General features: G+C 38.3%; 1 protein-coding gene and 1 long non-coding RNA gene across 5 annotated transcripts; one reads left to right on the forward strand and one right to left on the reverse strand.

Moving 5' to 3' along the window:
• Nucleotides 1–842: 842 nt before the first annotated feature.
• Nucleotides 843–21,232, forward strand: LOC125331782 (inter-alpha-trypsin inhibitor heavy chain H3-like). Of its 4 annotated transcripts, none has more exons than XM_048316148.1 (22): nucleotides 843–939; nucleotides 5,079–5,102; nucleotides 6,248–6,414; nucleotides 7,409–7,513; nucleotides 7,939–8,101; nucleotides 8,806–8,916; nucleotides 9,384–9,509; nucleotides 9,935–10,051; nucleotides 10,820–10,988; nucleotides 11,308–11,433; nucleotides 11,680–11,861; nucleotides 12,857–13,042; nucleotides 13,354–13,493; nucleotides 13,888–14,042; nucleotides 15,838–15,843; nucleotides 16,599–16,625; nucleotides 17,503–17,553; nucleotides 17,911–18,024; nucleotides 18,596–18,800; nucleotides 19,906–20,078; nucleotides 20,561–20,672; nucleotides 20,773–21,232. In XM_048316148.1, the coding sequence occupies exons 1-22, from the start codon at nucleotides 850–852 to the stop codon at nucleotides 20,900–20,902; spliced, it is 2,679 nt and encodes an 892-aa protein (XP_048172105.1). In that variant the 5' UTR covers nucleotides 843–849; the 3' UTR covers nucleotides 20,903–21,232. The 4 variants fall into 4 exon arrangements, with proteins under 4 accessions (XP_048172105.1, XP_048172106.1, XP_048172107.1 ...); XM_048316149.1 differs by having other exon boundaries at nucleotides 16,602–16,625; XM_048316150.1 differs by lacking the exon at nucleotides 12,857–13,042.
• Nucleotides 15,126–20,821, reverse strand: LOC125331783. Its single transcript, XR_007206187.1, has 3 exons — nucleotides 20,739–20,821; nucleotides 20,421–20,529; nucleotides 15,126–15,483 (listed from the first exon to the last, which is right to left on the reverse strand). It is a non-coding gene; the product is annotated as an uncharacterized LOC125331783 (long non-coding RNA).
• Nucleotides 21,233–21,680: the final 448 nt, after the last annotated feature.

A 21,680-nucleotide genomic window follows, 5' to 3' on the forward strand; every position in this document is an offset into this window, starting at 1 on the left:
GAGCAGAGAATCGGTTAAAAAAACTCCAGGCTGGTTGAAAAAGGAGCTCCTGGAGCTCTCCCGTGTCCCTCCCGTGCCTGAGCACCTCATAACACTGACTGCAGGAAAACCAGAAAATAGAATGTTTTGTTATCACTGAGCGTTTAAGCCCTAGTCCTCAAGGTCTGTGTTTCATTAACGGGTGAACTGAACCAACTAAAAAGTTTAAGAGAGAATGAACACTGTCAAGATAACATACACAGGAAAATGGCTCTGCACCTGCAGGCTGGGTGCGCACTGAGTGTGCAAGATGCAAGACCTGGGAGCTTGGACCTGGTTTCAGCCAGGTGAAGATGAATAGGAACCCATGTAATGGGAAGTTGCTAGACTAGACAGGATACATGTCAAACAACGATACCTAAATCGGGTACGTGAGTGACATGGAGGATTACAGGGGTACTTTTGAAATGGAGCTTAAATGGCTTTCACAGATTGCAAGCTCTGTTATAGATGCAGTAAATTTGAGCCAGGGAAAGCCTTTAAGGAAGTATCAGAAAGATGACAGTTTTCATTTGGGGAAAAAGTGAGTCTGGGGTGGAGATTAATCTCAGTTGCCAGTACAGAAATGGCTGTGAATTTCTGTTTGGAGCTATTACATAGAAGAGACATTGATGAAATATTCTGTAAATTCTTTAACTTTTCTTACAGTATTCTGTAGATTATACTAATTCAAATTTCAGCATCTGATTTTTCCCAAATGCCTAATGCTTAATCCCACTTCTCTCATTGGGTTATTTATTAACATTTGGTAAACAAAGCTTTAGATATTTATGCATATCATTCCAATTGGACCCTCACTTGTTTTCCAAAATGGAAAACAATCTATTGCTTTGTATTTTAGTATTGATTCCCGCCTTTGCATCCTCAGACTTTTTGCTAACACATGTCAGAAACATCAAGGTAAGTAATCAACTATGTATGGGGCTCCCACTCCTCAGAGATTAATTTCTTGCAGTTTATCAGCATTTATCAGAGAGTTCGTGCAATGCTGGTAGCAGGAGCTTTGTGTTCTCTGGTACCCCTGGACACAGGATCAAAGCTGAAACTCAGACTGGGACCTCTAATCAGCCTCAGTTTTCAATCAGCTCTGAAGCTCTTCTCTCTCTCTTTTTAGAAACATCCCTTTCCTTTGTATTCCCTGTCATCACCACATAATGGTGGCATGTTTTAGTAAAGTATTTAAATGTGTAAAGCAATCAGTGCTGCCAGGGAACTGACTTTGGCACCTGTTTAGCAATGCCAGCGAAAAGATGGCTCTAAGAAGCAGAAAACAGAGATGTAACATGGCATCAAGATAAATGCCTACTATCCAATTGCCATGGTAGGATTTTTCTCAAAAGATTTGCATGTTAGCACAACATGAGATACATCTCTCAAAGGGGCCATTCTGGTTTTGACTGGATCTCTGAGTAAGGCAATGCTGCCTGATGTTTTGCCTAATTTTCTTTGGTTAAATTGCTGGCCACTACTCCTCGCCTCGATATATTATTTTCCTCTCTCTCAGTGGTTATGCACTCTGAAAAGTTACAGAGAGCAAGTCTCTTTAGGGAGCATTTTGAGTTACTGGGTAGAACAGGACAAAGCAATTTACAGTTGATTGCTGTTGATTAGGTTATGATCTTTGCCAAGAATTTTTCTTTGAAAATCAGGATAGTAACATGTCTAACTTTTAAAAGTCAGCTTGAGATTTAATGCTGCAAACTGGAAATGCCAGGGATTCTTATTATTTAACCATTATGTAGCCCAGATATAATGGAGCTTTTTCCTCCTACCATAGTGCCTGTTGTTCTCTGTACGTCTTGCAATGCTAAAGCCTTTCTAAATGGAAAACTGCCAAAGCTCTGTGCAATGTTCCATCCATACATGCAGAGCACTGTGGAAAAGTCAGTTGATTCTCCCCGTTTGGTTCTGTACTTTATGCAAATGTATTTGATTGAAATGGAGGAGGTTGCTCTGTAGGATGAAGGTCTCGATGCCCACCCGTGTCTTGGCCCCTTTGAGCAAGCAGTATCCAGTGGAGAGTGGTGAAGCGTGGCTGGAATTCTGGCTGGCTGATGACCTTCAAGCTGTCAAAGCTGCTTGTAGAGCCACAGCCAGGCAGACACAGTTGGCAGACCCAATTCTGCTGAAAATGGAACAAAAATCCGCATCATAATTCCCTGTGTGTGCCGGCACACCTTGTTCCTATGCACGCAGCTACTGAGGCTGGGAAGGTTTTTTCTGGATTAAAAACGCCCTGTAGAACTCCAGAGCATGCAAAGCACAGGTAGCAATGGCACAGCCTTGCCTTTATGGTCCTCTCATTTTGGCAGCAGTGAGGCTCCCGCATAGCTCACAGGGAGGTTTGCTTTGCACATCTGAGCTGCATTATGGGCTCTTTTCCGTGGCACCCAATTAGCATCACTTGGGGTGTGAAATCTTCAATGTTGCTGTAGATTCAGAGATAATTTTCATGCCTTGTTTTTCCTATGTAGCACTTAGGGATATATGTAAATACCTTGTTCAGTGTTGGGAATTCCCAGAGGTAACTTCAAGTTAACAGTACAGTCTTTGCTGAGTCTTTAAGTCATGCTGTGGTTTAGTTTCCCAAGTTGTACAATCAGGGCTTCTTTCAGCAAATACAGTAATGCAGTCCTCTTTTCCCTCCCTGTTTTCTTGAGAGTTCAAATTTCTCTTTTCCTCTCTAATTTCCATAGATTTTTTGCACCTCTATTCTTTTCTGTTGCCACAGCAAAACAGTATCAAACAAAAGAAGAGTTTGTTGCTGTTACACAACTAAAAAAAAAATAAATTATAACAATTGGTGCACCTGGCAAGTATGTGAAAATAATACAGAAACATTTTATCAAGTAACAATTATCCAGGGTAGAGGATGTTAATTCTCATTTTGGTCTAGAATTGCATAATCATTTTGATTGGCACACTGTTGCTTTCTATTCACATAGTTTAAAATGACCTTGATGTTAATGATGGCTCAAGTTACACCCAAGTGAATCATTAAAAAAGAAAAACTCCAGAACAAAATCACAGACTTAAGAGTCATGTAATCCCCTCCCCTGTGCAAACCAGGGTCAGCTAGAGCAGGTAGCTGGGTGATGTCCAGCTGGATTGAGTATGATTGAAGATCAGCCCAAGTACAAAGTGAGTAATGCCTTTCACAGAGAGATTTTTCTGTAGTTTCAATGGAAATTGCAGAGTACCCCTCAAAATATTTACAGAATCAAAATAGAACTCCTTCAAAACTACTGTTGAACCCATAATTCTGATAAAGAATGTGCACAACAGCAATTCTGTAAAATTTAAATGGGGTACAGTATCTTTCAATATGGAAGCAGTAGTCAGAATTGCAGAATTTGTAGATATACACATTTTTATAGGTTTAGGGTGTTTGTTTGTTTGTATTTTGTATAAACTGCCTGGTAATTCCACTGTACAGAAAAGTTTGTACCAAACAAACTGACATTTCATGGACTTCTATCTTTTCATTTCCCGTACCTCACTTTGTGATTTGTAAGGGGAAATTACCAGCTGTAATGACAGTATGGATACAGAAAAGATAATTCCAGTATTGGAAAAGTTGGATTTGAGTTGGTGCACACTCTATACAGGCATTAAAGGAATCCACATATGCTTGTGAAACAGGAGAGATGGACACACAGAAATCATCTGGATGGCAGTAACAGTTTGAAAGATGAACCTAAAGAAACGTACACAGATTTTTTTTTGCCAGACTCTTACAGCAGCAGAGAAGCCTCCTTCCTCAAACCTTGCATTACCACAGATATAATAGTGTCTTGAGAAGAACCCCAAAATAAACAAAAAATAACCTTCTGTGTTTGTGTTTCCAACTTGTAAAACTCCTAACTGTGAAAGGTACTGAAAGCCTTAAATGTACTTGAGATGTGTATCTGATTTATTGTGTCCTTACCCCTGTATTTGGTGGAGTGGGTAAACAGGATTCCACAAAATGTGACCCCTGAGGCTCTTGAAGCCAAACGAGATAAGGTGTTTGCAGCTGAGCTGATGGGAATTGAGTTACGCAAGCTGTTATTTTAACAGTACTCAGGAAGTTTGTTTAATGCCTGTCCTCTCTTTCAGAACAGAGTACGTGATATTGTTGTACAGCTTCTGATATTTGCACCTACTCTGGGAGCAAATATGGAAAAAAACCATTTTAACTACTTATTTCCCCCCCTTTCCTCCATGCAGCTCTTTGTAGTGACAGCCTCTCCTCTCTGTAATCCTGCTGAATTACCTTCCGACCTAGTCATGTTAGGGTAAGAGGCTGCTGGGCTGAAATAGGAAAAATTTAGAGTCTGAAAAAATGTAAGGGTGCATCTGCCTGATAGTTTGGATGTGTGTGACTGGGAAAAAAATGTGCAAACTGGGTTTTTATGCTTTGATAAAACCTGGTTTTTTTAATTCCAAAGGAGAATAAGTTTAAAAATATGTACTACAGGACACAGATACAGGAATTCCCAAGAAAAAGATGTCACTATGAGGACGAGATATTTTGGTTTTACTTGAGGTCACCATACAGCCAACCTATACTCAAGGAAGACCTATTAAGCGGATTTCAGTGTGTTCTTTAGTCTCAATGACATTTAATTATGAATGGCACTGAGTAGTTGAGCCTCTTTTCCTCTCATTCTCCCTCACATTTCAAAGGTCCATGTTTATTTTCAGCTGGAAGAAGACACTTTTTGTGTCACATGAGCAAAATACAAAATGAGCAACATTCGAAGTTTAATTTACCTTTCAAATTCACAGTATTTAAGGTACCCTAACATCAAATGAAAACCAAAAGGTTCACCAAAGCTGGGAATGCCATGAGCAAAATAACTACAACCTGCCTCAGATGCCTTGCTTGTTCTTCCCTCAAATTTACTTCAGTTTATTAATGAAGATCTTTCTCAAGCCTTCCTTCTCCTGGACAAATTCTGTTGACTTGTGACAACTACAGAGGTGCTAAGAGATTTATTTCTAAATGCAGCTTTCCAACCTAAGTCATGATTTTCTCTCTTTTTTTCTCTTTACAGAAGCGAAATGCTGATAATGACTTGGTGAGTAAGTCTTGGTTCTGTCCAGGCTACCAAGATTTTATAGGGACAAGAATATTGTTACTGTGTTTACAAAATGTTTCTGTGAGTCCAGTCTGAGCAAATGGATATTTCTGAGTGTGTGTGACAGGGGAAACAGCCCAGAGCTGCTGCTTTAGGCAGTAGGACTAATTAGACAGTTCCTTTCCAAGCTCTGGTGGAAGCTCCTGGGCAAGGAAAGAGAATGAACAAATGATTTTTAATCTTGTTGTATTTGAATAAATACCTAACTTGTTCTGTATCTCTAACAGACATGCATTCTATGTTGGTTTTGTTTTTACTTTTATGTTGCAGTTACTGCTAAGGAAGGCAGGAGACCTCATCTCTGAGGCTGATTCCACTTGACCTGGATTGCCCTTCAGCAATGCTTAAATGTTTTGATTGTTTGGGGACCTTCTTAATCAATCAGCCAGAGATCAGGCCCATCTTAAAAACTCGAAGGTTCTTTCCAGTGCTGGTTTTGCTGCAAGAAGCAGACCTTGTTGTGCAGCTCCTAATGGGTCACATCTGTTGTTACCCGTGCTATCACTTAGTCTCCAGCAACCTTATACCTGAGCATTCAACAAAAATAAGTATTGCCTTGCCCATCTCCTTGTTTAAAAAATACTGATCTCCAGTTGGGAGGAAGTTGAGAATAACATAAAATAGAATTTGGAGGCATTTGGTCTATTTTTAAACAAGAGGATTACTTACATCCCTGCTCTAGGAGTCATCCACGCCTCTGATAACTACAGTCACAAATACAGTGAGGCAGCAGTAAACACTTGTGCTCTTTGAATAACCATAAAAAGTCACTCTCTCAAGTAGAGAAAAAAACCTGTTCTTATAATGGCAATATTTTTGCTGTGGTGGTGGTATTTTTTTGAAGAGTCTATAGGTATAACTTGTGGAATAGCACTATCATGTCAGTGAAATAGATATCCAATGAACCACAGCTGTGCTCCAGTTCTTATATTAGGTCTTTCTTTTTTTTCTTTTTTCTTTTTTTGCTTTGGAGTGATCAGTGTCCTGCTGTTGTTTCTTTTTAAAAACATGATCATGACTGATTAACACATACATCAGTGTAACAGCTAGTGTTCTTTTTGTCTTTTGCATTTCTCAATCTACAGATTGTCAATGGGATAGAAATCTATAGCATGAAAATTGATAGTAAAGTAACTTCCCGATTTGCCCACAATGTCATCACCAGTCGAGCTGTCAATCGTGGAAATGTGTCCAAAGAAGTCTTCTTTGATGTTGAACTCCCTAAGACAGCCTTCATTACCAACTTCAGCATGTGTGTAATCTTTACAGTATTGTTAAAGAAGACTGAAAATCTGTGCTAATTCAACTGGGAGAAACTGAACCCAAATGTTCATTTTTACTTTGCCATTTGAGTACATTTCTGAATGCCTCCTGGGTAATTTTCTGGTACTATTAACTTAACATGCAAGATATGTGGAGAAAGGCAAACATTGGTACATCTACAGAAAAGATGACTAATTTTCAATTGTTTCTATTCATCATCATGAATAGAAGGGAACCTTAGGGAATGGGGGACCTTTCCTGCAGATTCATCCACCTTTTCAGAAATACCACTTACTTACTCTGGTGTTATCAAACCAGGGAATTTCCACTACTTAATTTCCCTGATGGCTGTATAGCTTAATTTATCTTTGCATTTAAATATCATATTTGAATGAAAGGCAGGAAGTAGAATTATTCCTTTACATTTGTACCTGTAGTTGCAATCATATGCAGTCCTCCACCGTGATGAGGTTTGATTCAGTTAATCCATCTCTGCTAATCACACTGTGCCTGCTTTATTGCCAGTGAAGAGAAGCAGTAGCTTTAGGCCACGACCACTCATAATGCACATTAGAACTTCTGTTCTAGAATGAGGTGAGGAGAAATGGCTGCTTAGTCATCTAAGGAGTTCAAGGATGAAATGCTCCTCTGTAGATAATATCTGAGATGAGTCACATCCAGAGAGTTGGTTTGCCAATAGATGAGGTGGTGAAGCTGCTGAAGTGTAGGAATATGGCAGGTGTAAATTGTGTTGCTATAGCCCAGGTTTGATCTAATTCAAAGTAAAAATTGGTTTAGATTCTTTTATGATACTGAGCACAGAGCTCTTCATTCCAGCTAAATTCTCTGAGGAGCCTGGCTTCAGTGAAAGGGCTCAAATCTTGGCAATAGCAGGTCTGTGAAAGTGGTTATTAGCAAACCAATCAATAAAGGGAGAATTCCTGTAGTAGCATTCAACTAAACTAAGACTTTTTCATCTGCAGGACAATTGATGGTGTCACCTATCCTGGAACTATAAAGGAGAAAGAAGCTGCAAAAAAGCAATATGAGAAGGCTGTTTCAAGAGGACAGACTGCTGGTCTTGTCAAGTAAGGATGATGTCTTGTGTGGCTTCCACACCACCATGCCATAGCAGACTGTGAGATTGGAAATGCTGTGTTCTGGCACATTGCTGACATATGGGACCAAAGAACAATCATTAAGTTATAGTTGCTGTAGCACAGGTCATAAATGCGGTGTACAGCCTCTGACTACACAGGCACTGTCTGCAACTATGGAAAGGCTGTTCCTGCAACTTTCACTGACTTTGTGTGACCTATTCCTGGGATTAAGCTCACTGGGAAATTTGAATAAATTCTACAGATTGAGTATGATTTTGAGTATTGATTGATGACTTTTAGCAATAGATCAACATTCTCATCTTTGTTTTACTTTTTTTGAAAATCATATGCCACCAACAATAAATACTGTGAAAGAGGATAAAGATTTTTTTTTCCTACCCACTTAAATACAGAGCTTCAGGAAGAAAAACAGAAAAATTCACTGTCTCAGTCAACATTAAAGCAGCCAGTAAAGTCACTTTTGAACTCACATACGAGGAACTGCTGAAGCGACAGTTTGGAAAATATGAAATGTTCATCAAAGTAAAACCAAAGCAGCTTGTCAAAGATTTTGAGGTAAATGGCAAACTGATCAAATTTGACTGTAATTTAAGAGATGATGGAATTCTGTGTATCTGTTGAAAGTGGAGTACCATGTTCATTCCCATTGGTTCACAGGTGAGCTAAAGGCCATGATAATATTTCTCAAGAGTCCCATGGGGAGTCCTCACCAGCATGCTTTAATGCAGGTTTTTACTTGTAAACCTGACAAATTTGCTCATCTACTGAGCATTCCAAAAGAAATCTTGTATGAAAACCTGAAAAAGCTATTACAATGCCTTGGAGTAATTGTATATGCCTTTATAGCATAAACTCCAGCTTTCTCACACCACCGTGAACCAACATCATCTTTCAATCATAGTGATGCATATATCACATTCTGGAATACTGCAGCTTTTGTGTGCTAAAACTGGTCTTTGATCACTCCTATCTGCCTTGATAGAATACCAGTATCTAGCTTTCCAACAAGTTATATTTCTCTTAAAGTTTATGTATTTCTAGCTTTACTTTTAACTTCTGTGTATGAAAAGGCCTGTTTGGCTGAAGATGTGTCCACACAAGTGTAGGTTTGGACTGACATTATGAATCACAAAAGTAAATATCTTTTGCTTTTATGAAAATCCCTCTTTCCTGTCTGTAGTTGCTGATCCTCCTGTAAATGGCTGAGTTGATGTATTGTGGTTTAATCAATGACAATAAATTTTCAATTAATATTTCAGATTGAAGTAGATATCTTTGAGCCCCAGGGTATCACTGAGCTGGAAGCAGAAGGAACATTCATCACCAATGAGCTGCAAAATACCATTAAAAAAACTTTTTCAGGAAAAAAGGTACATTTACTACTGCATTCCATGATTTAGTTATTATGGTTATAATTCTGAAATAATAATGTCCTTGCTAGCAATGGCAGCGAGTAGAAACCTGGATATAGTAAGACTATATCTCTTACAGAAGAACTGAATCAGTAACAAGGAGTTTTCCCTTGTCTGGGGATGGTAGAATTCCTAAAACATACAACAGCCTTATCAAAGCTGTCATTCAGAGTGAAGAGCTGACCCCAGGCAGATGGGGAAGTAAGCATATGGAAAAAGCCCTAGATAGCAGCCTTCATGTATCAATTACCACCAATAAATTTCTAAATACATATGGATACATAAAAACTAGTAGCCAACCCGATAAAACAGATTATTCTTATGTCTGTGAATATATATTTATCAGCTTTAAAAAAATGCAGATGTGTTCTTTAGAAGATTTTCATCTATTAAGGTTGAGATCTAAGGAAGGCTTTTCTTTTCAGGGTCATATCTCTTTCAAGCCAACCCTTGATCAGCAGCGAACCTGTGCAAATTGCTCACAGTCTGTCTTGGATGGGGATTTTACTGTAAAATATGATGTGAAGAGAACAACTCCAGATAATTTGCAGGTAAATCTAACAACTTGAAATTCTGAACTGTTGAACAGTTTAACTCACACAGTAAAAGTTAGGGAGCAGTGAGGGCCAGCTGTTTCCTAAGGGACAGGGAGCTGAGTGTGAGCAGGAAGTCAGTCTTCAGGGTGGGATCCAAACCGGTGGAGTCCATGGATAGGAAGAGGTATGGCTGTGATACAGCTGGAGACAGATGTTCTGACACTGTAGCTCAGGCAGGGACTAAAGGCCCAGTCTTGCACTTAAATGACACTCCTGGGCCCATGGACAGAGGTGAGACTGGTCAGGGCCATTAAAACCTTTTAGACCACTCAGAGGCTAGACATTAAATGAGGGTAATACCTCCTTTATCTGTTTTACCTTTGTAATATACCAAAGTTTTTCGTGGTGGTGTGGGGTTTTTTTAACGTTTTCTTTTCCAGATTGTCAATGGCTACTTTGTACACTTCTTTGCACCAACAAATCTTCCAAAGTTGTCCAAGAATATTATTTTTGTATTGGATACTAGTGGCTCAATGTATGGAAGAGAAATTGAACAGGTGAGTTATTACATTAGGATAGAGTTCCAGTGAAAGAGCTGGAACAAAGTGCTGGGAGGGGGATGGTGCTGGAAGGGACACGACACCTTACAGTGCACATGTGCTGCTTAAACTGTACCAAGTGGCTTGATGGTGTGACCTCTCTAATGCCCAGTACCATATGTATTAGTCTGCAGTGTTACTGCAGAATAAAAATCTGTACATTTAGGCCACATTTACTTAGAAATGTCATTAGTTCAAAACTCTAAATTTCAGCATTTCCAGAGAGTGTTGTCATGTGTACTTGACAGTTCCAAACAAAGCTGTACATACAGATTATGTGCATTTTCTCTGTTCATTCTGTATCTGGGATGCAGCAGCTCTTTTCAGAGTTACGACTGAGCTAATGCTCAGAATTTTCAGGTTTTGGTGCTGTATCAAAATATCCAGGCATGCTTGTTTATGAGCTTCTCCACTAACCTGTTGCTACCCATTTGCCATCCCAGCTTATCTCAGTGTAAGCAACCAACCGTGATGGGAAACCTGATTTTCATCTCAGCTACAAAGATTTACCAGATGTTATTGCAGCTGACTGACTTCCCTAGAGTTACTCTGTAATAGACACAGGGACTGGAAGGAACAGAACAAGCTCAGAATTTTTGCATATATACTATATATACTGTGTAGGAGTAAAAAATAGCCCAATGCTGAGAGATTAATAATGTAAAATCTGTAAGCACCTATTCTGTTAAACGTTGAATCATATATTTAAATGTCTTTGTCTTATAGACAAAAGAAGCACTGCTAAAAATTCTAGATGACATTAAAGAAGATGACTTCTTCAATTTCATATTATTTGATAGTGAAATATCTACCTGGAAAGAAACATTAATCAAGGCCACTCCTGAGAATTTGGATGAGGCAAGGAAGTTTGTTCAGCGCATTTCTGTTCAAGGCAGTAAGTACTTGACTGGCCTTGCCAATAGGTCATTGTGTGAGTTAATTTATTGATTGATTCTGTGAACACAATGCTACAGTTTGTTGGGGTTTCAGATTGCTGATGAGGCACTCCTCAAGTTCAATTGTACTCAGAACACGACATCTATTTCTCTTTATGTTTCCAGAGTGCAGGTACTTTTCTATCTAGACATCCCCCTGCTTGTAAATCCAAATCCTTCATTTTCTTACTGTAATGAAATCTCTTCACACCCCAGTGAAAAATGGACCTTTATTTTGACAGCCTTTGCTGAACCCAAATTTCTATGTCTACCTCATAGTGACAAATTTACATGGTGGTTTGATGAGAGGGATTGATATTCTGAATGCTGCTCACGAAGAAAACCTTGTGCCCAGGAGAAGCGCTTCTATAATTATCATGTTAACAGATGGCCATCCAAACGTAGGTAAGTTTGTGTTAGATGGAATAATAGAGAGTTCATTAACTAACAAAAAATGCTAGTTAAAATTGGCCTTCATCTTTGACTTCTGGATATTTTCATGATTTAAATGCTACTATACTAGCATCATAGTACTAAATCAAGTTTTCAGTAATGTCTCCTAAGAAATATGAACATGACAAGTCATATTTGATTTCGTGTTAATTTAATCTATTTTTGAAAACAACTCAAACATTTCCTGGTTTGATGCAGGTGTATCAAATACTCAGGAGATTGAGAAAGCAGTAAAGAAGGCCATTGATGGCAAATACACCTTATACAATCTTGGTTTTGGCAGTGGTGTCGACTATGGCTTCTTGGAGAGGATGGCACTGGAGAATAAAGGATTGGCCCGTCGGATTTATCCTGACTCTGATGCAGCTTTGCAGCTTCAGGTGTAGTAATTACCACTTACATGAGATCAGAGATACATTAGGTCAGATAACTATACATACATTCTTATTTTCAAATAATCAAAATCCCTGTGTGTAATCTGATACTGGGATACTCCAGAGTCTGCTGTGATCAGAGTATTAAAATCATAGAATAGTTTGAGTTGGAAGGGACCTTTACTGGCATGTAATTTTCCCCTTCCCTTATATAAGCAGGAAGTGCAAGGACAGTAAAAGGGAGACACTGGGGGCTATGGCAGGGAGTTCAAAACTTGGCATAGGGTGACACAAGTCACAGTTCTGAAGGACACTCTGGTGATATTGCTGCAATCATTGTATCTCCTGCACCTCACAGATCATGTGGTTAATGTCAAGTCAACGGACAAGAGGGGTAACAGATCATAAAGCTCTAGATATTCTTTCTTTAGAAACTTACTGCAAGCAGATGTATCTTACCACGCTCCTGAGGCATTTTAGAGTTGTATAAGACATGGAAACAGGTATAGGCCATACAGGGTTGACTTTTTTTACTTCTCACGTTCCAATAGCAGCCATTCAAAGAATTCACCAAAGGAATAGATATTGGATTTCTTTGCAAGCTCTGCTAAAATCAAATACCCAGTCTCCTTTGATTATGTTGTCATGTCAGTCTCTGCAGAGAAGAGATCTAGAAAATTATCTCTATCAAATAACAGGAAGCTTGGGATCCCTCTTGATTTATAATGATAGAATTCATCATCCACAGAATGTTATTCTCAAATATTTTTCCTCTCTCTTAGCAAGATTGAAGAGTTTGTATGTCCTTTCTCATTTCCATTATTTGTAGATTTCTAGGCCTTGCACTCTGAGATTTAACCAAATTTCTATATATTTCTTATAAATTACACTTTTAGTTTTGATTGCTGAAATAGCAGGATGTTTCTGGTTACAGATCTACCCATGAATTAAAGAAACAATGATGGTTTAAGGTTTCTTTTTTTTTTTTTTTAATCCTACAGGGGTTTTATGATGAGGTGTCAAATCCCATGCTCATAGATGTGGAGTTAAACTACCCAGAAAATGAAATATCAGACCTAACTACTAACAGCTTTAAGCATTTCTATGATGGGTCTGAGATTGTGGTGGCTGGGCGCTTTGTAGACAGCAACCAAAACCATTTGTCTGTAGATGTAAGAGGTGAAGGTGTAAGTATGGATTTCTTTGACTTATGTAAGATACACAAAATCTCTGCATGTATCTTTTACCTCCATTCTGATGAACAAAAATGCCATGTGAATGTGGGAACCAGGTTATGTTCTGTAGTGTACGCCTGTAAACTTTCCAGAAACAATGGGACAAAATTCCTCATACAACACTGGCAATTTCCTGGGCAAGTGTGTAGAACCAGACTGGTTTTCAATTTCATAAGATTTTCAGGTTTGAAGGTCTTAATTTTTGGGAAGTTCTGACAGTCCCTGGCTACTTATAATACAGAGAATACTCTTACTCCCAACAGGCTGACAACGCCCTGTCATACACTACACAGCAAGGTGCGGAGCAAACAGCTCAGGCTTTCCAAGAACAACAATACATATTTGGAGAGTACATTGAAAGGCTCTGGGCTTATCTTACCATTGAACAACTCTTGGAAAAACGGTAACTATATCTGGAATAACACCTTAGCTCTGAACCCCTTACACCCTCTGACTCCTGCAGCTTCCAAGACATGAAGCTGGCATTCACATCCCACTGAGCTGCCAATGGGAAAACAAAAATCAGCGAGGGAAATCCACCAACCTATTCTCCTCCCTAGCCTCAGTATTCCTGTTTCAGGTTGCAAATGAAACAATTTAAAATTATTCCAAGTATAAAGCACAGTTTTGCCTTTCATTTGGATAGCCACTAGAATCAGAAGTGCTCCTAGACTGTAGCAAAGATACTGATAAATTACCTGCAGAGACATGACTTCACTTTAAAATAAAATATTTGATCTGAAATTTGGTGAGTAATTCAGCAATCACTGATGCTGGGAGTCTCTTCCTGTATTCAGCATTACAGCTACAGGAGAAGAAAAGGAAAACCTTACAGCTCAAGCCCTGGCTCTCTCACTAAAGTACAAGTTTGTAACACCACTGACATCCATGGTGGTAACAAAACCAGAAGAAAATGATAATGAAGAAGGGATTGCTGATAAACCCACTGAAGGTATAGACATCTTCACAATTGTACTGTATTTGACAAGCCAAGAGTTCCTTTGATGTTCCCCTAAAGAAAGGCTTTCATGTGGGTACAGTTTTAAATATGGATCTGAAAAATTTACTTTCCAAGCCTGGCACATGTGTGGTTAATGCAAAATTACTTCTCATTGTAAAGCTCATTTCATCAAACCATCCTTCATTATTAAATCATATGGGCAAAGTACTATAAATTTAAAATAAATGTATTTTAAACTAAATATAAAAACTGTTACAGAAAAAAGACCCTGAAAACCAAGAAGCATTTCTAATCTAGTAATCCAGCTATATTCAGATGACCTCCCATCACTTTCTCCTTTATTTTTCTACATACTTGAGCCTAGGGGGTAGATGTAGTAACCTCTTTCCATATGAAAAGGGAAAATTTGCATGAGCTCTTCCTCAGGCAGGATGTATCAGGTTGTAAAAAGTTTGAGATTACATATGTAAAATATATTACAATAGTAATACATATTGCAGAAAGAGAAGCAAATATATTGAAAGCACACAATTTGTTTTCAACTCCTCTGATATTTAGGCTAATTATGAACTCCTTCTTCAGTGAAACATTGTCCTTTCCTGCAGTTCAGCCTCTCTGTTTAAACCCTGTGTAACAAATACTCTTCCCCTTTGGCCAAGCAGGGCAATGCTCTCTGCTCAGTGTGCCCCCAAGCCACCCTAACTTCATCTCCATGTATTGTTTGAGCCACCCTCATCCTACAGGTCTGACAGAGGCTTTCCAGTCTCTTCTATCAACATCCTTTATTTTTTCCCCAAAGTTTTGCTTAGAGCCCCTAAAAGTTCCTTGCAGGCTCTGTGTGGGCTCTCTGCTGCCTTCTGGATGAAAAACTTTCTAATCTCCTGATTGTGGCATAGGAACTTAAGGCATTTTAGAATAACAGATACTGGAGATCAGTGAGATTTTTTTCAGCTGCAGTAAGTCCTGAAACCAGTGAATTGTTAAGTGCCCTTCAACTCTGAATAATTCTTCAGGCATTCTGCTGATAAATTTTTGCATTATTTTTCGTAACTCTCATAATGGAATGCTGGCATAAAACTGCTTCATGATTAATTTAACATTCAAGTCACTACACAGCATAATGACTTTAAAGTTTGCAGCTGGCCTCCCTAAGATGGAAACCCCCAAACATCTGACAGAAGTGGCATCTACTCAGTCATCTTCAGTTCTTTGCTTTCCCTTTCTAGGTACTTGTAGTACGAAGGCTCTTTTCTGAACCTCTTTCCAAGGAAATCCTCTCTGTATATAGACAGTATAGAGCAGTAATAGGAGAAAATACTCGAAGCATTGCTCCTGTATAAGAAAAGAAAATAATTTTACTCACCCTGAATTCTCAATTCACGAATCAATTTACTGAATCATCCAGTCAGTATTAATAGAATCACCCAAATGCCTGGAAAACCACAAAATAGTAAAACCAATAATGAACATTTTTCAGTATAGGTATGGCACAACAATAAAACAATTCCAAATAGAGCTCTTGTCCCATACATAATAAATTGTGGTTCTGCTGCCCCACATAACAGCTTTTTACTTTGAGTACATTTCTGTTTGATCTACAAATACTGGGTTGTATCATTGGGAAGAAATAGCATTGAAAAATACTGGAGATAGCTGGTTGAATTGTCAAACAGTTTTGGGTTTTTTTTATAATGTTTTAATAAGAATCCTTCCTGTTTAATTGTATAACTGAAACTGTAAATTTCTATTTTTCTTCCTTTTACTTCTCACCTGCCCGTGGTAACAGCTGAAGGTATGTACATTTCTTATTAAATTTACTCAGTATTTTTAATAGAGATGGATTTTCGACATTACTTATTTGATCTAGGATGCAAGATTTTCATAAAGTTCTTAAGGAATTAATCAAGATCGTGTTATAAATAGATATACAACTTCTCAGATGGATAAGTTTGTAAATAGTGCTTTCAGTTCAATTCCTGTCTCTGATGATTGCACCATCCCACCACCATGGAATTCAGGCCCAGTACAAGTAAGTTGCTCTCCAGGGCTGGCACTGGGGACTTGCAGGTACCTGTGTGTAGCAATCTCATACAGAGATGTCTTCATTCATGCCATGATTGCCACTTCTAAAGCACGAAGCCCTGTCTTCGGACACCCTGATGGAATTTCAGATGTAGAAAGAGCAGAAGACTAGAACAATGTGGAAGCAGGTGGGCAATTCTTACCTGCCAGAAGTACAGTTTCAAACAAGGTGGCACAGAGGGATCAGGGATGAGCAAGTTTTCCCAGTCTCATACAGAACAAACCCCATGCTCTTGGAGAAGTAACATTTTTGCTGTAAAGCAGGGTGTGCTTTTAGCCCCTTCAAGACTGCTGCTGTGTAGCACTATTAAACAAACTGTTTTGACTAAATTTTTACTTTGTAATATTTAGAAATTTATACATAAATACAAGATTTTTTGGGTTGGTTTTGGAGGAAGGAAGGAAGTGGGTGAGATTGGGTTTTGTTCTTTGTAGCCTCTAAAATAACATTTTGTTTCATTCAAGCAGGGATGTTCACAGGTCCTTTGGTGGGTAAGTAATTTAATTTTAGTTTCTGAATGGAGCAGGATCTGTCAACTGAAATTACCAGATGCAGAGACACCTTTTCTGGCAGTAGAACTGCACTTCAATAAATACTACCAAATTCTGCTCACTGCTGAAAACACACTTAAAGGTTGAACAATACGAGGTGACAAAGTTTCAGCTACATAGTTTATAAGGAGTAAATGCCTGCTCATCAAACCACCATTTTTTCCTGAAAGCTGTTTCCCAAGAACAGGGGATGGACTTCACTTTGCATTTCCTCTGGAATTATATAAAGCACGGGACTATGATGTCAGTATCTCTGGCTAAATTAACATGTTCAGTCACTGGTACAAAAAGCATCTGTTTTATTCAAGAGACAGTAACTGATTCACCAAATTGCTGGCTGGGCAATCCTGGAAATGGGAGAGTTAGATTTATGTTTTTGCTCTGGAGATTAGTAACAGTCTCTCTCTCTGTCTCTGTCTAATTTTTTCAAGTCTTCACTGAAAAGACTTAAATTCATTCTGGGGGGGGGCAGGGAGAAAAAAAGTAAAAAAGTCAGAAGTTTTCAATGGATGATGCTGCATTTCTTTGTTGCAAGCTTAATCCTCAAGTCTGAAATATTTGTGTCCTACAGATAGATTGCTTGGGCTATATGGAAACCCTCAGAGCAATTTAGACTACAAGTGAAATCTGTCTCTATCCTGAAGCTTTTTTTGATTCAAAAGCAGCACACACACTGTCATTCCATAGACTACATGCTTTAAAAACTAGGATGCAATTAGTGATTTACCTAGCATATTAACTCCTTGACATATTATATAGACCATGCAATTTTCCATTTTGGTGTGTGTTTTTCTAACAACTTTCTTTCCTTTTGCAGCTTCACCACTATATCACACACATGCACCACAACCCACATGGTATACTAGTGGTGAGTAGTTTGAGTAGTGTTTGTCTAGGAGAACAGAAGAGGGTTTTTAAGGCTAAATTACACAGTTCTTATGAATATTTTCAATAATTCCATAAAAGCAGCCATTTTTCATTTTTAAGGGGCAAGTATTTTGATTTGCTTTAAGCATCTCTCAATGTCTTTTAAAGATCAAGTAATTGAAATTATATGTGGTCATTTTCTCAGTCCACCTTCCCATCAGTAGGTTTTTATGTTGATAACCGCCTGTTTCCTATTAAGTAATTTATATTTAGTTATAATATTAAGCAATATTAAATGCTCTTGTGGAGCTCTGACCCTGTGTATCACTATACAGACACCAGCGATTTGCCTTTACAGTTGATGGAGATCCACACTTCATTATATCAGTGCCACAAAAAAAAGATGCCATTTGTTTCAATATCAATGAAAACCCTGGTATGATCCTAAATTTAATAAATGACCCAGTTACAGGTGAGTCTTTAACTTTTTTTAAAATACAGAATACTTCTAACAAAATATGTTTAAAGGCTATTTCTCTCTTTATAATGCATAAGCTTTTTTTCCCAGCAAAGTTAGCAGGAGGTCCTGTAGCTATGAGAGGGTATCATTACCATGACTGTTTTCACTTCTTGGAGCAAAATGAACGTTTAAACTTAGTTTGAAAACCACTGTGAGGGTTGAGAGTAGTAATTTTTCTCAGTGAGTTGTAGTAGAAGCAATAAAATAATCCTTAGGCTGCCAATTCGTGGAATATCTGGTAAAGAGAGGCTGATGTCACCCAGACTCTCTGTGCCCATCACACACACTCTGTGCTCTGGGAGAAATGCAACTTTTCTCAACAAAATGATGGTTGGCTTTGTGGAAATTCACAGAACAACCCCCAGAACTTCATTTTACTTTGGTACAAACATGCACAAGTAATTCTTGTATATTTTTCAACTAATATTTCTTAAGTTGTTGTTCTTAAATTTTCAAGACACTCCTTGACATTGGTTGATCAGGTCCTGTCTATAAAACAATACTTGTTTCATTTCTGTATTAGGCATCACAGTCAATGGAGAACTTATTGGTGATAAGAGAGCAAATAGTGATGCAAAGATCCAAAACTCATATTTTGGAAAACTTGGCATAGCAAATAAGCACCTGGATTTCAAGCTGACAGTAACTCCTGAGACAATCACAATTCAGAATGGTGATGAAAAAACAGCTTTCACCTGGCTGGACTCAGTCACCTTGAAACAAGCAGGGTAAGACTTACAGAAAGGGTATCAGGTTCTTGTATTACTTTCTAGTCTTCTGAAAATATTTTAAAATGTTGATCAATAATATACTTCTAAGATTTGTTGTGTGAATCTACAAAAGAAATTGATTCAAGCCCTGCTGGATTCTGCTCTCTACTTTGTTGTGTAACTGCTGAATTATTCACAAATTCCTCTGCTTGGAATAAGTAAATGAAGATTTCCCCCTGATTTTCTACTACTGTGACTAAGGTAAAATTAGATTTGGTATTGTGCTTAATGTAGCAGTGTCTTGCAAATACTTAAGGAGTAACTTCAGACATAGTGTGTAATCTTTCAAAGGCATAATAATGTCCCATAAAAAAAATCTCCATTTAAAAAATGGAACTTGTGGCAGTTACAGAATTGATATTTTTTTCTTGTCAGCAGGTATATTTCTCATGGGATCTATTACAGAATCATTTATACCCGTGCAGAAGGTTTATAAAAGGAACAGGCAACATTGTCTCTTCCTCCTTTACATTTCATTGTGTAGAATAAAATTCCTGCTTTCTCAAGGCCTGGCAGTGCAGCAGAAAGAGCAAACTGTCATTCATACACATGCTTTTTTTATTGTGATAAATGCATGGATGATATCACTAACACAATCAGAAGCAAATCTTCTCTACCCAGGCACTAAAATAGGCAGTTTGGGAGTTGACTTCTCTGAAAAACTAAAGGAAAAATTGTCATGTAGCATCCAGGCAAGGAAGTGATGGTTTAATCAATAGAATTTGTATCACTGAGCATGAGGTGCTGTATCTACATATCACAAACCTATCTGTGACTAGTTATACTGTTAAAGAACAGGTTTTGCAAAAAACATCTTACTGAAAAGTTGAAAGGCCCCATAGCCTTTTCCAGTGTCATTTAATATGATTCTGTGACTGTCTGTGACACGCAGAGAGACTCCATGGACCAAACTAGGCAGGAAACCCTCTCTTTTAAAAAACACCGAGCAGTTTATAAAGCCACATTTGTTTCTTGGACATGTTTTGTCTTCTCCCATTTCTTCCTGTTGTTGTTAACTCTGGTTAACACAACACTCTAAGTCATGTTTTTCTTTTTTCCTCAGTTTAACTTTGATAATTAACAGAAAAAAAAATCTGGTGCTCTCAATGGGCAGTGGCGTCTCATTTGTTGTTGTTTTGCACCAAGTGTGGAAGAAACATCCTCTCCACCAAGATTTCCTAGGACTCTATACATTGAAAAGTGATAAACTGTCTGAACAGACCCATGGATTATTAGGTATGACTTTGTTTAGTGTTTCTCTGCTGGTCTTTCCTTATGAGACTACATATTTTATAGACAGAATATTGTACTTGTGCTGAGGATAATCACACACAGAAATTTCGGAGATCAACACATGCATTGTTTGATTTTTAAAAAGCTGAGGACTTGGAAAACATGTAATAAATACAATGGACTAGACAAGACACCAAGTGAGGATACCTTGAAGGATATCTAGAAAAGGCTGTAATTGTTCTGTGCACTCAGAAGCTGGAATTTACACCCAGATGATGTGGATACAATTCTGGGTTATAAAGAGAAAATAATACCAATAATACATAGGCATATGTTCAGCCATACCTGTAACTTGTTGTTTGCTTATCCAATCAAAACCCCGAAGGCACATGGAAACCAGCACAGGAATGTAGAAATCCTGGGATTTCTGCTTGATTTGCTTCTGTTTTAATGCCTGAAATGATAATTTTGGCTTCTCATTCTAGGACAGTTTTTCCAGCCCATTGATTTCACCATACTTGAAATTCATCCTGGGTCTGATCCCAAGAAACCAGATGCCACAATGATTGTTAAAAACAATGAACTGATAGTAACAAGGTACAAAATTATGAAGTCCTTAGCAAAGACTTAGGCAAGATTGTCTTGTCCAGGTGCAGTTCCTACCTCAGTACTCCCATGGCTGTGTTTTCCCTTGCAGGGGCTGGCAGAAGGACTACAGAAGAGATCCTAAACACGGGGTTGATATTCCTTGCTGGTTTGTGCATGACAATGGAGCTGGGCTGATAGATGGTGTTCACACAGATTATATTGTTTCCAGTCTCTTTTAAGCATCTACAACTTCCTCCAAATTCACAGGCAGGCAATATTTGTCTGAAAGAACAGTATTTTCAACATATAAAAACTATTCAAAGCATATAAGCATACCGTATTTAGCAAGGACAACGGTCCTTGAGGGATGATGGATTCTCATGGAGAGTTTTACTGTGTATTTGATTCAATCTGAAGTGCAAGATCCCTCATCCTCTGAAATGTCCTCCTTATTAGGTTTAAAATTCTGACTTAAAATGTTACTTTGTAAAACATAACAGAAACCCCCTACCCAATTTTTAATCAATAATTGAGTGTCAGGATTGATTAAATAAAATCATCAGTACTCAGTGCCTGGTTCTGTTATTCTGACATTTCAATGTTCTCATTCCAGTTTCACAAAGCCCAGGGTGCCACATGTGTTTTGAAATTGAGCACAAGGGGACATCTGACAGCTCAGCCCAGATTTTGGGATAATCCCGTGGTACTTGGAACCACCTGACCTCTTGACTGTGCAGTGCTGAGGGCTGCTGCCAGCACAGGAGGTGACTGTTGGCATCCGGGACTTCTGTATTTTAGCATTTTAATTTGAGCCTAACTTTTGAATGTCTGAATCTTGATAAATTAATGAAATACCACAGTTGCAAGCAGCACTCACATTTAAGTAATGATAGCTCTTTTGGACTGTTTCTTTCTTGAGTAAGACCCTTCCTTCTGTTCCCATAAAAGAATTTATGAGCACATCCAGGGCAAGTGCCCCATTTATTTATATATTCATTTTTTACTGCAAGAAATTGC

The sequence above is a fragment of the Corvus hawaiiensis genome, chromosome 11 (genome assembly GCF_020740725.1).
Source record: "Corvus hawaiiensis isolate bCorHaw1 chromosome 11, bCorHaw1.pri.cur, whole genome shotgun sequence".
Taxonomy (NCBI): Eukaryota; Metazoa; Chordata; class Aves; order Passeriformes; family Corvidae; genus Corvus; species Corvus hawaiiensis.